Source organism: Lycorma delicatula, chromosome 1 (genome assembly GCF_047948215.1).
Source record: "Lycorma delicatula isolate Av1 chromosome 1, ASM4794821v1, whole genome shotgun sequence".
Classification (NCBI taxonomy): domain Eukaryota; kingdom Metazoa; phylum Arthropoda; class Insecta; order Hemiptera; family Fulgoridae; genus Lycorma; species Lycorma delicatula.
Window position 1 is genome coordinate 95,098,081 of NC_134455.1, and position 15,172 is coordinate 95,113,252.

General features: G+C 27.5%; 1 protein-coding gene across 2 annotated transcripts in view; it reads left to right on the top strand.

Moving 5' to 3' along the window:
* LOC142320354 (brefeldin A-inhibited guanine nucleotide-exchange protein 3) overlaps positions 1 to 15,172 on the top strand; it is a 153,928-nt gene that overhangs the window by 63,531 nt on the left and 75,225 nt on the right. For both annotated transcript variants that reach the window (XR_012755356.1, XM_075358063.1), the window contains exons 14-17: positions 2,773 to 2,935; positions 6,642 to 6,677; positions 11,362 to 11,469; positions 14,553 to 14,762. Coding sequence is in view for 1 of the 2 variants with exons in the window: in XM_075358063.1 (XP_075214178.1) it covers positions 2,773 to 2,935; positions 6,642 to 6,677; positions 11,362 to 11,469; positions 14,553 to 14,762 (517 nt within the window). In the remaining variant the exon portion in view is untranslated. The remainder of the gene's footprint in view (positions 1 to 2,772; positions 2,936 to 6,641; positions 6,678 to 11,361; positions 11,470 to 14,552; positions 14,763 to 15,172) is intronic.

Sequence of the window (15,172 nt, forward strand, 5' to 3'; positions counted from 1 at the left end):
ATTTCCAACATGAAGAAAGATTGCATACAAACTATGCTTTGAAGAGTCTATAAAAAGACAAAGCTTCTAGTAAAGATTCCACATCATTACAGTAAACTGTGAGTTAAAATTATTACTCAAAACAAGATGTAAAATATAAAAAATTGTTTAAAAATTATAAAGATTAATTAAGATTAGTATTAATTTAAAATTAAGTTTAAAAAAAAAATTAATATTTTTTTACACATTTACACAATGTGACCTCAACATAAACAATTAAATTAAAATTAGATTAAAAATTAACAAATTTAAAGTAAAATCAAAAACTTAAGTAAAGTAAAGTTATATGTTTGCTGTTTCACTGAATTTACTTTACTTACCAGGTTGGAAGATTAATTACTCAACATTATTATCAAAATGGATAGTGGTGCTATCTACTGCAGCCTTTATAATATCGTCTTCATACTCTGAAGTTTGATTATATTAAATTTATTCTTATGTTTATATATATAATAACTTTCTAAAATGACAAAACCCTTATTATTCATATCCATATTGCATTTTTTAATTTCTAGTATTGTTAAGTTTGTCTGAATATCTGATATTATGTGCTTATATTTAATCAAATGATCTGATACATTCAAAAAACCTAGCTTACCTTTTTATAACTTCTAAAATGTTCCATTAATCTGGTTTTAAAAGATTTAGTGGCGTTACCAATATAAATTTGGTCACAATCATTACATTCAATTTTATAAGTACCACCCAAATTGTATACATAAGTAGGATTATTACGTTTATTACTTGTTAGGTGTTTTATTGTGTGGTTATTTGTCTGGTATGCAGGTTTAAATTTTTTATTATCATAAACCTATATAATGTGTTCAACTGTTTTATCAGTATGTATATATTTTAAATATACATTGTCAATTTTGTGTGTGTTGTTTATTGGTATTAAATCTGCTATTTTTACCATTTGTTTATTATAAACATTATTTTCCAATCTACTATCTTAACCATTATATATAGCAAGCAATCTGTTTTACAATATTTAATTCTTTGTTTAATTCATTTTTATTTACATTATGTTTCATATAAAATTAATTGCTCTATTTACCACATTTGTATAAGTACTAATCTTATGTGACCATGGGTGATTTGAAGCTCTGTGTATAGTAGTTTTGTTAGATTTGTGGGTTTTCTATATACTGAAGTTATACATTGATTATTTTTACCAATCTCAATACTGAAATCTAAATAATTTATTTTTCTATTGTTATCAATTTCAAATCATTATAGTATGAGTTTAACTTATTCAAGATTATTAAATGTTCATCATTTATCACTGGATTACAACATATCTAGTCCACATTAAAATATCATGTGTATGTGTTATCCCATAAACTCTCTTATCTTCAAACTCCTGTAAATAAACCTCAGACAATATGGATGACAAAGGAAACCCCATCAGTAGTGTATTTTCCTGAGTGTAATATTTGTTATCAAAACTAAAATAATTCTGTTTACATATATTTATAATAATAATAATAATAATAATAATAATAATAATAATAATAATGATATTTTCAGTAAATAAGGGATCTTCAATATTTTGTACTAATTTTTTCTTTAATATATTAATAGTTACTTCTGTGGTATACTAGTATACATATTACAGATAATATAACTAACCATCCTAGTTTTATTATCATTTAAGAATTTTAGTTTACTAACTAGTATTCATTTTTTATATTATATTTATTCTGTAACTTTATTTTACTTCTGAGAATTTTATCTATTATTTTAGATATAACATGAGAAGGTGTATTTTTAAAAAACTGTTCCTACTCCTTTTAAAAACACTTACACATAATATTTTAACGTGGACTTGATTTATTGATATTTTTGTAGTAGATTTTTGTAGTCTATAATCCAATAAATTAATCAGTTAATTTAATTAATTAATAAAGTAATTCATCAATTAATTTTAATATCAATTTTAATTAATTAATCTTTATAATTTTTAAACAATTTTTTAAAATTTTATATCATGTTTTGAATATAATTTAAAATTTTTAATTTAAATAAAAGTTTTGTAAATTTTGTATAAGCTTTTAAAGTATGTTAAAGTAAGTTTAAATTTAATTTAAAAGATTTTAATAAAGTTTAATTAGTTTAAAAAAATGTTTAACATAAAACAAATGAATAAGTGGTATGATATTATACATTGCAAGTTTATGATGTTTTTTTGAAATAAATGTAATGCAACTGATGCGAATTAAGTTCACAAAAGTACTTCTACTTATGTAATGAAATAAGGTAAGTAATCCTATTTCAATTGTTCTGTACTTGGGTTGATATATTAAATATAAATTAAATTGTATTGGTACAGAGGAGTATGGTTCAAAAAAGAATTGATTTAAAATATACATATATATATATATATATATATATATATATATATATTTTTTTTTTTTTTTAGATCCCTGTGAGTTTTTTCTATATTGCTCATATTTTTCTATTAATTTTGTTCTGAAATTTCTTTTCTCTGTAGCAGTAGAAAATTTTATTGATATGTACTGCATTGAGAATGCAATATTTTCCTGAAATCATTTATGTTTAAACTTACATTTTGAAAATGCAGATAAATAATATTTGGCTATAAAAAGTAGTCATAAGGAATTAACATAAATGTGTTTTTTATATCATCTAGCTTTTTGTTTTAAGCTTAATTCATATGTAGGTAGTTATGCTGGAAACATTTAAAATTTTATGATATACTATTTGTCATAGGAACAATTTGTTGAAGAGGTGCATGGAAGTGGTGTGTTAGTATATTTGTCTGCTACATGGCTGTCAGAATTGTATCAGCAGGTGCTGGCTAACAGTTTCCTACAACAGTGTGGGTACAATCCTGCTACATGTGAAAATCTTGCACTGATTAACCTACTAACAGGTTCTCTCACTAACATACTAACAAATCCTATCAATTATTCTTAAGCTTTATTTTTTTTTTTTTTTACTTAGAAAACATTCTTATTCAGAAAAAATTATGTTTAATTTATTACTTAGTATTATTGAATTTTACGCCCATTGTTTTGACTTTTTATAATTGTTTGATAATTTCTCTAATATTACTTACTGTTCATATTTTTTGCTATTTTTTTAATTGTTTTGTAATATCTTATTTTTTTAAGTGAAACTTTTTGGGGAAGCATGATAACCTTTTGAAAAACAAATTAAAACAAAGAAAAATATGAAAAGATAATTTGGAAACATGTTTTAATTTTAAAAGGAATCTTTGTATTTACTTTTTTTTCATTGTTTTATTTTGTGTAAATAGAGGTTACTTTTTTATGTATGTAATCTGAGTTTTATAACTGAAGCTCTGCTAGTAGTTTTCTTCATAAATTTTTTTGTTTTCTTAAATACAGTTTCAAGTTTTCATAATTCCTATTTCTAGCTGTTGCTGTAATTTTGTTAGTTGCATTGGTTAACAATTTTTTGCCAACAATTTTTGAAACTGAAAAGAGGAGTTATGTAGTATCTTTTAAGCTGAATCAGAATATGTTTTACAAAATTCTCCTCTAAAGTATTTGGTCACACTTTCAAGTTATCACTGCTTAAATTTATATGTTGAATCATTGTAATTTTAATATGCAAAAGGTGTACTAACTTGTTACAATTGTTTTAATAAACATGTTTATTAATGTATGATTTCATATTTGACTAATGTTGTAGGCCTAACTCTATACTATTGTAAAAATATAATTGTAGTCAAATTTGCACAAACAAAATAATTAATATTTCTACTAAATCAAATTTCCTTCACTGTGACTGAGCTCATAATTGGTGTCCCTTAATTGCTTAATTGGTTCAGCTCTTATTGCTTATTTTATTTATTTATTTTTTCTCCTATACTTTAGTAAAAGAATTATAACTGTCATAATTAAATTAACAGATTTTAGTGAGATGAAAAACTTTTCTACCAAAACTTTTTTGGAATTGTCCATTGTAACTTTATATTTATGTTATTTAACAGTGCTTTATTATATAATAATGTCAAAGAATTTCATTAACTATTCATGAGCTACTTAATGTACATTAATTTATTTTAGTCCATTAAAATTTTTCTTTTGGGGTTTACAATATGAGTTAGAAATTGTGCTTGTAAAAAATACTAAATATGTTTTGTTATGTTTGCGAAAAATTCATAATAAAAAGTCAATACAAACCAATATCAAGATTGCTGAAAGCAGCTTATAAATGATATTGTTATTGTCCTTAAGAAGAATCAAATACTCAACCACACCTCATCATATAAACAGAACTCAGTATTTTAGTTTGTGCTTGAAAGATTGAAAGAGAGGAGTTTATTAGACAAACATACTAAAATTTCACTGTATAGATATAAAAATGAAATATTTTAATATGAATGGCATAATTTGTTCCTGCTATGTTAACAGGCTAATATTTGACCTGGGAATTATTGTATATGCAATAATATTGCATATTCAGCAGTTTATGATTCCGAAGTTATATGATTGGAGTTTAATTGTAGACTCCAAAAAAAAAATCTTTAAGGCAATATTGCATAAATCAAATAAACTTTTTCCTTTGGTATCAAGTCTTAAGTGTGCACGTGTAACTTATTTTAAAAGTAATTAAGTATGATGAACAATTAACAATGAATCTGTGGTGACCTAAATGTTACTGGACGTTTCCTGAGTATACTGAGTTTTACAAAATACTGTTATTTCTTTTGTTTATGGGACAGTCATAATACCAATCAGCATTACTTAATAAGCTAGTTACTTGCATTGCCATTTCATCTGACTACTTGTGGCCATGTTCACACACCAATTAGGCTTTACTTCAGCTTAATTATATTTCTGTAATGGCTAAATCTTTTCTAACAAAGTCATTGTGGTTTCAGTCAAAACAAGTTACACCCAAGCTGCAACTGTATGTCTTAATTTTTATTGTATAAAGCAAATGTTTACGGTTTTCACAATGTCTCACTTTCTTTGGACTATGGGTTCAGGAGATATCTTGATGAATAAGTGAATGATATTTCATTGTTATACATTATTATTGTTAGCCATTAATGTCCCTGGGCAGAGGCAGAGGCCTCTCTTGAATCATATTCACATTTACCTTTACTGACCAAAAAGAGGTAATTTCACTCCAGGGTAGCAAATTGTTAAAAATACTCTACTTGCTGAGCTTTACTGAATTATTTTATTACTTTTACATATAAAACTAGGACTACAGAAGAATTTTATGAAAGATAAAGATAGGGAGGGGTTTAAATAGTTAACTCTAAGTTTTTCTGAATATTCATTGGAATATTTATAATACCATTTCGATTACTTCCCACCAAACTAGGGCGCTGTAAGCAGTAACCAGGAGAAAGGTTCTATTAAGATATATAACAAATAGAACAGCATTATTAAGACAGATTGGACTGTTAGTTTCACAAAAGGATTCTTCTTGGTACATAAAAGAGAAAAAACTAATTTTTCACTGAAATTGATTTTTATTCTGCAAAATAAAGTACACATTTGTATTTAATTCATTTTTGTTATTTCTGAAATGATAGTTATTATAAAGTAATACTACAATTATGTACGTAATAATGTCATAATTTATATAACATCAAGAACATAAAGTACTTTTTGTTATTTTTAAAGGATTATACCTAAAACTAAGTGTAGTAGAGAAAAACTGATTTAGTTTTAAAATTCAGACAAAAGTAATAATTTAAGTTCACCTACTTGTATTTCAGTTCCAAAATTTTTCTTTTTATTTGTAGACAATTGTTATCAACTTCTTAATGGTTTTCCCATCAAGAAAGGTCCTTTTTGACTAACAGCACTTCATTTTTAACTGCCATTACTTTCCTTAATCCACGTAATATGATTGTGCATGGTTCTTCCTCAGATGGTGTAACCAGTACGTCTTGGGTGTGTCTCAGGTACTTCAGACTTTAACCTTTAAACTAATCGCTTGCATTGTCATTTCATCTGACTGCCTGTGTCATGTTCATACACCAGTTAAGCTTTACTTCAGCTTTATTATATTTTTTTTAGTGGCTAAATCTCTTTTTACAAAGTCATTGTAGTTCCAAGCAAGACAAGTAATGCCCAAGCTGCATGTATATCTTCATTCCTATTGTATAAAGCAAGTGTTCACACTTTGCAAAAAAGTTTCTTTTTCTTAGGACTGTGGGTTCAGAAGATATCTTGATGAATGAGAGAATGATATTTCTTTGTTGTGCATTATTATTATTATGCCACTGATGTCCCAGTAATGGATAAAGGCCTCTTGTTGAATAATATTCCTATTCCTCTTGTATATTTTGTCTAATTAACCTCAGCCATACTTCTCAGACTATTTAAAAAAAAAAAATGTGTGTGTGTATATATATATATATATATATATATATATATATATATATTTTTTTTTTTTGTTGTTTTATTATTTAATCCTTTTGTTTATTAGTTTATTATTATTTTATTTTTATTATTTTTTTAAATAGTGTAATGACTGATGGGGAAATAAAAAAAAATATTTTTATTTTATTTTTTGTTTTTATTTATGACATATTTTATTCATGTGCTCTTTATAATTTACTTTTATTGTAATATTTTACTTTTTAGGGTTAGAAGAAGGAATATCACAGTACAAAAAAAAAGGTATGATATTTTGTTTAGTATGTGGGTTTGATAAAAATGTATATAAAACTACTGCTCTGTAGGATCTATTTTTTTAATCGCAGGATTTGCTGATAAATTATATGCCGATTTTTAACCTTTTTATTGTTATTGTAGTTTCAGTAAGATTATTCAATCATCATCCAGTTTACAAAACAAAAACATCAAAACAAAATTTCAATAAATTCTGAAAAAAAATTCTTTACACCTTAAAATACCAAATTATTATTATTTTTAAAAATAATTTTACAAAAATTTTACTTTTATTAGTCAAATACTGTTATTTGTGAGTGAAAGTCAGTCTTCATTTTAAAGAAAATATTTATTAACAGATATTCATTTAAGTTGGATAGTTGGAGACCTAGAATTTTTTTTTCATTTTACTCTTTTTAATGTAAAAAAATACTTACATTATTATATTTTGTACCATCATGAGATTCACTTTGTAGGATGTTTTACTTTGTACTGTGTTATTTTATATCTACCTGTTAACATATAACTCATACATGTGAACATATATGCTCTACATAGCTTGGGTTGTTATATTCTGTAGTTGATGTCAGATTTACTTATATAACTTGAATATAGTGCTGTTTCATTTTATAGTCCTATTTTTTCAGTTTATTGTAGTGAAAGAATTAGCAAACACTTCTCAAAGTTGAAGTTTATGTTTAATTACTGTCCCTTAACCTCACTACCATCAGTAAAGAGAAAATATACAGAAAAAATATGTTATATACTTTGTTTCTTGTGGAATTACTCCTGATAAATTAATGTGATGAAGGGAAACAAATCTATAAAATTGATACACTGACTTGCGAGTTGAGTAAATTAATATATCTGAAGAGTTCTTCTTTGTTTAAGGATAGATTTATCTCTTGAATGTCAAATAAAACAATAACTCCAAACTGTGACTCCGAGCAAGCTTTTTTCACCCAACTTGTTGCATTTGTTAGAATTTTACTATTGGTAAAATTGTAACCAATGAAATCTTGTACAAAAAAATTATTGGGAGCAAAAGGTGTAAGAAAAATCACTTAATTTTTACATTATTATTTTATAAAACAAAAAAATTATAAAAATTATTTTTGAACTTCAAAGCAAAACATTCTGTATAATTATCAATAAAGAATCTTTGTTAGTAATTTTACTTAGTTCATTGTAGTTGCTAAATATTATTATATTTGGTACATGAACTGATATGCAAATTTTAGGCTATATTTCCCTTTAAACTGCATTGTCCAAACATCTCTGAACAGTGGATGTATCCACAAGCTATTTCATTATTTCTCTATTAATTGTTCCTACTGTCTGTATTTGACTGCGAACTGTGTGAAAAGTATAAAAAAAATTATGTTTTGTAAAAATCTTTTCTGAAAAGCATGCGAAGTTTCAAAGCTGTGTTTTAATTTTTATAACTGTCAACATTATTTAAAAACATAATTTTTCTATATTTTAACTTAAGCTTCTATTTTAATTTATTCAACTTCAAATATATTGCTTGTTTATGTACCAGTTGAAACTAAAAAAAAAATCTGATGTGGACTACATATTCTAATCTAATCTGAACTACATATCCTTGTACTCCTGTTAAATTACATATACACATTTTTTGCTACCCATCATTTAAACTTATTTTATTTGAAAATGAGATACAGTCTTCCAATTCTTTATTAGAGTGGACAGTTACACAATTGCTGAAATATTAGGATAGAGTAAAAGTCCCTTTATTGCTAGATCAGTATTATTTGTATATTTGTGAGTTGCTGATTAACAAAAGTTTCTGATTTCTGGTGCGTCGTATAAGTAAAATTTAATAATAATTAAACTATTCCGTTTAGTGAACTCCTGCATTACAAGTGTTGATTTCGACCTTACTGTATAAAATATTCAGTTTTTATTATTGGATTATTTGGTGAATAATCAAAAATGAAAAAGAAACAATCATACACGAAAAAGAAAGATAACAAGAAGAAATATATCTCAAAAAAACTACAAGAAAATGAATATGAAGAAGAAAAAAATGTTAAGAACAATGTGAGAATAAAAAAAATTAAGAGAAGATGATAAATATAAAGAGGAAGACAATGTTAAAAACCGGAGAAAGAATAAAAAGATTAAGAGAGGGTGATGAATGTAGAGAGAAAATTTGAAAACTAGAGAATGTGTACAACACAAATTAAGATCAGAAGAATTATACCAAACCAAAGAACGATTGGCAACAAAACACAAATAAATGAAATGTGACCAACTCTGACTTAGGGAGAATATTGTCTGACAATATCAGAGGAGTAATGAACTAAAAGATAAGAATTTTTGCAATTTATTAAAGATTGGGCATGTATACCTCAGTGTATACGTTGTTCTTATGAGCGTCTATTTTTCAGTTATGCTGTAGTTAACTTTAATGTAGATAAAATTAAACTAGAAAATCCAAAAATAATACGATTCTAAATTATAATTTTCAATTAATATTATATAATCAGTTGTTTCACCAAATCTGTTACATATGGAATAATGGTATATGCAATAATGCCTATTAAATTACATTACACATTTTTAAAAGTACATAAAATTTTATTTCACTAATAACTTCTGATTTTTTTACATTTTTTTTTCTTTATTGAATAATTATTTATTGTAAAAGTTTTTTTCAGTCACGGGTTAATAACTATTAGTAAATTAACATTTCTAAATTAAAAAAAAGGAGATGTCTGATTCAAATCGATGTGCCCACAACGCCCTGGGTAAACAAGCCTCATCACTAGTTCTGTATTTCATGATGCAATTTTTCCAACATTTTGCAATAGACATCTCTACTGATTGTGCGATCTTGAGGCAAATTGTCTACAAACCATAACTGCTTTTTTATTCCAAAACACTGTGCACATGATCTTTCAAATGGGATATATCATTTGAATTATTTTTTTTTCTGAGCAATGAAGTATGTTGTCATTTCATGATATTGTTTTGTTTAAGAGTAAAAAATGTTTTGTGTAAGTAAAAAATTCCAACTTGCTACCCAACCATCTCATTTTATGATTTTCCTTTACCATCTTAGGCACATACATGGACACAATTTCGAGTAGAAGCGAATATGAAATTTAAGAAAAATGTACAGAAAGAGATGTAATTGTAAATCATCTGCTTTCTTTAACCTTGTCATCAACTGCACGTACTAAATCATCAACAATTAGATCATTCATTAAAGAGTTACATTTCAGTGTGACTGTTCATTCACTCATGGAACTAGTCATTGCAGGTTTTCCGTAAATATCACAAATCTGATTATGAATTTCAACTTGTTTAATGTTCTTTGTGCAGATCAACAGACACGGGACATGGGAAACCAAGGTTTTTTTGGACATGGGAAATTCACAGACTAAATTTATAAATTTCCCAATAATCTGTAAATTTCCCATGGAGCAGTTGTCTCAGTTTTCTTAAACATTATAAAAACACTAAATAGCATACAGGTTAGACAAATAAAGAATGACATCACTCCCTTTCTAACATATCAGGTGATTCAGTACGTTTATGTTAATTGCAATGGTAGTGCTCCAGCAGCGATATTTAAAAATAAATTTACTCCCTGGATGCACCTCATAAAATAAAATGTTAAAATTTATATTAAATCTAACAACAAATGTATATATAAATTATTATATCATTGTTTTAATGTTTACAGTTGTGTAATTAAAATTTCTGAATTTTTAATTTGTTATACTAGTCTTGTTTTATTAATTGTTTTCTTAGTAAGATATCTGATATAACCACTTTGCAAAGAAAAAAAATTACAAAACTGCAGTTTTCACTGCTAATGGATTTCTTGATCAGTTAAGACGTTATTCTTTATCCTTTTTTTAAGATAATACCAATTTTTCTACTTTTGGTCTTTTATATATATATGTATATATTTAATATTATATAAAATCTAACCATCAAAGAACAGTAATTAGTTAAGATAAACTTACCATATTAATTTCCAATAACTAGTTTTCGTGATGTCCTGCTTCTTCAGTTAGTATTTAATTCTATATATCTATTACAATTAAACATATTCTTTAATTTTTTATCATTTTATTTGAAATTATGTTTTAGATTTTAAATAATATAGTAAGCGCATATGTAAATTTTGCTGTCCAGTACTGTACAGCAAAAAATTAAAAGAATATGTTTTAATATAATAGATGTAGAATTTAATACAACTGAAGGTGTGAGATACCGCAAAAACTAGTTATTGAAAATTAATATGGTAAGTTTAACTTACCTAATTACTGTGTTTTGGTGGTTTATAATTCATATAATATTAAACTTTTTTAACGCAGTGGTCAATCCATTGATAAATTATTTGAATATTCAAAAAAATATATACATCTATACAAAATTTCTCAATGGCACACTAAGAGATTATGGGGTGCAAAACATTACACAATTATATATACCTTTTCTTTGTCATGAGATTGATAGTTGTAATAGATTGTCTTGAAATAATGGTGCTGATGAATGGAGATATATCTGGCCTTAGATTGATTACTCTCTGGTCATTTTTAAAATGAATTATTACTTAGGTCCCATACTCTACAGAGCTAGTTGACTTTTCTTTTAAAGATTTATTCTTCTGTTTTTATAAAAGTTACTAGTATTGTAAAATGTTACTCTACAGATCTGGATGGTATGGGAAGCAGCCAACAAGGAGGTCAGCTTTTAACAGATTTTCAGCGGCTGGAACGGGCTACATCAAGACCAGAAATATCTCCTGAAGTTGAAGCTGGTTTGTAAATTTTTTGTAGTGCAGCAATTAAATTTGAGCTAACAATTTAGAAGATACAACAAATAAATATATGCAAATACTGTTTGTCTTTAATTGTTGTGTGTACGTATGTTTGGTGAGATGATATAATGTATGAGAAAAGTAGTGAGACTGACTTTTTACTTACCAAAGTTTTTATTTTTTAAACAACAATATTATCCCCTTCAAAGTAGTTCCCTTGGGCAGCTATACACTGGTGGAGTCGTTGTTCCCACTCCTGGTAGCAGCACTGGAAGGCTTCAACTGGTCGGGCTTTTAATTGGTTGGTCATAATCTTTTGAATGTTCTCTAGAGTTCCAAAATGACGTCCTTTTAAGACATGTTTCAATTTCAGAAAAAGGAAAAAGTCACAAGGACTCAAATCAGGTGAATAGGGAGTTGAGGAACCGTAGGAATGTGTTTTGAGGTCAAAAATTCCGGATGGAAATGGCTGTGTGACATGGGGCATTGTCATGATGAAGCATCCGCTTGTCTGCAATGTCTGGTCTCACGCGAATCACTCTTTTCCTGAGCCTTTCAAGGACACCTTTGTAAAACACTTGGTTGTCAGTTTGCCCTGGAGGAACAAATTCTTTATGCATGATACCCCTACTGTCAAAAAAGCAAATCAGCATGGTTTTGATCTTTGATTTTCTCATTCGACATTTTTTCGGTCGAGGAGATGACGGAGTGTGCCACTCTTCGCTTTGCCGCTTTGTTTCAGGATGTACTCAAATATCCAGGATTCATCACCTGTGATCACACGATTGAAGAATTCTTGGTTATTGTCAATCCTCTCAAGATCAATACACACATTTCTTCGATTGTCTTTTTGTTCCGTTGTGAGGTTTTTCGGCACCAATTTCGAACAAACCTTTCACATATTCAAATCGTCTGTCAAATAGTGATGTACGGTGAAAGTGTTTAAATTTAATTGTTCACTCATCATCCTTATTGTTAAACGATGGTCTGATCTCACAAGAACCTTCACACGCTCAACGTTTTCATCAGATTTTGAAGTTTAAGGTCTTCCTGAGTGAGATTGATCTTCAACATGTTCTCGGCCTTCCAAAAATGATTTGTGCCAGTGGAAAATTTGTGCTCTTGATAAGCAATGTTCCTCATAGGCTTGTTTCAACTTTTCAAAGGTCACACTCGCGGATTCCCCAAGTTTAACACAAAACTTGATTGCACAATGTTGTTGTAAATTCCGATGCTCCAATTTCGTAACACACAACAAAAACACTACTTCACTGATGGCGCTGTCAAAAATAATGTATTGGCTGAACAGAGTTGAAACTCGTACTAAGCATGTAGAAGGGATGAACAGACCGGTCTGGCACAGACCGATAGACACAGCATTGCCAGATCACTGTAATCTCATTACTTTAAGTAAGTAATCTACTGTAAGTAAATAAGTAAGTTACTTTAAGTAAGTAATCTCATTACTTTTCTCACACACTTCGTGTATATATATATATATATATATATGTGTGTGTGTGTGTGTGAGGAGGGGAGGTGTGAGTATGCCCGCATACACATAATTGTATACAAAGGAATATGCATCTGTGTTATTTTGGTTATTGTTAACATTAATGTAACAGTTTCAAATAGTTGTCATGTTTTAAAATTATGAATAAAATTTAGTGAATTATATAGTTAATACTTTCCACTGATTCATCAATGATAATTATAACCTTTAATCTTCTTGTCAAAATGTTTAATATTCTATGCTGGGTCTCTTTTCAGTATTTACTGTCAATGTGTGCATTAGGATATAACGTATCACTATTGCTTCTTCTTACTTCACTTTCTGTCAAACTGAAACTTATTATCTGGATTCATTATAGTTTTGTTGCTAGATAACTTCTTTGTTGCCACAAAGAAATAGTTTATTTTGCTGTTTTATATATTCTTGATTTTTGCAGTTTATGTTGTTTTATGTTTTATTTTCTACATACAGAGTCATAAAAAAGGAAAACCAAGTTTTCAGACATTCATCATCTGACAAACATTGAGTAATCAAAATCTGATTGTTTAGTGTAATGTAAAGAGATGTAAGGTTTTTTCCATATAGGGAGAAACATAACATTTGAGATACTTGATGAATGCAGCACACAATTCCGCAGTCATTGATTAGCCAGGTATCATTGTGATGTAAACTGTGCAATAAAAAGCATAGTGTGTTTTGCATTTTGCAGAACTGAGTAAAAAAAATTCCATTATTTTTTGGGATTTGTCATTGCAAATTTTAAGGATTATAATTAAAAATGTCCTTCATAAGTGTTTGCAGCCTTCATTAAGTTCATTAAGGCTGATTACTATTTGTCTGTTTTTTGTAAAAAAAAAAAAATCAATGTGAATTTTTTACGCTATATATTTTGTTTATGGATTAAGCCTCTTTGTGTTTACTGCACGATTGTTAACCAGTTATGCTTTGAGAATGTAATCAGACAAACATAATTGAGAATTATAAGTGAATGTATGGTGTAAGACACTGCTTGCCAGCATTAGGCTCTTTTTATTTGGTAAGAAGACCATTATCATGCACAATTAGTATAAGAAAGTTATGTGTTTCTCTGAATGAAGGTATGTAAAGAGAAAGCGGCATAACATTACTTTGATGCAGCATAGTATTACAGCCTATTTCAGTTTTCCTTATTTTAAAGTCTTGAATGGTTGGATCCCAACTAAACAAGTGAATTGGTTGAGGTGAATCCTATCTCTTGGTCTCATAGGAGGTCTGACATTACACATTGAATTTTTTCTGAAAAGATTATTAAGAATATTGTGTATAGCAAAAAGATTTTCATGTGGTACACCTACAGTGACAAATCGCTACTGTCATTAAGAAGATTAATTGATATGATATTGAGCAAATCTTATCAGAAGATTCAATATTTCAACATCTGTAAAGCTATAAATAGAGTACATGTAGAAACTTGTTAGGTTGAATTCCTTGAAATAGCAATGAATTATGATTTCACTTTATTTATTTTTCTGTGAAATTAAAAAATTTTTATGTGTTTGAATGATTTTTTTTTTAAGTTAAAAATTCTTTTCAGGTGTAAAATTATGCAGACGAGTATTAACTTGTTGTTGGGATTCGATGTTGATCGTGTTATCAGCTCCACTTCCTGGTTGTTCTAAACGTTCCAGTATGTCAGCACTTCCATTATTAGGGAGTGAGGCTGCTAAGGAAGCAATTCGGCGAGACGCTGTAGTTAATAGTCTTGATGCTTTACAGCGTGCTGCTACTCTTTGTAATGTATTAGGTATATCTCTGCTGCCTGTTTTTCTTATTATTTTACAATTATTGTTATTATCATGTATTAAATTATCCAAATTTATTAAAATTAAATAAAAAAATACTTAATATTATTTGATCTTTACATAAATTCAACCCAATTTTTTTTTCTTAAATTAGCAATAGTTTAATTATAAGACAAGGTAAATTCAAGTAATTACTTTAAGTGCAATATGAATATTACAAGATTATTTTCAGGCTGTTATCTGTATTAAGTTGTGAAGACAATAATATTGTTATTATTATATGATAGAACCATGTTAAGTTTGGTTGTGGACAAGATGGTAAACTATACTATCTACCATGACTAGAAGTGGTTCTACTGTAAGTTAATTCTACCCTTTCTGTAGTTTTCTTTTTTCTTTGTATCTCATTTCC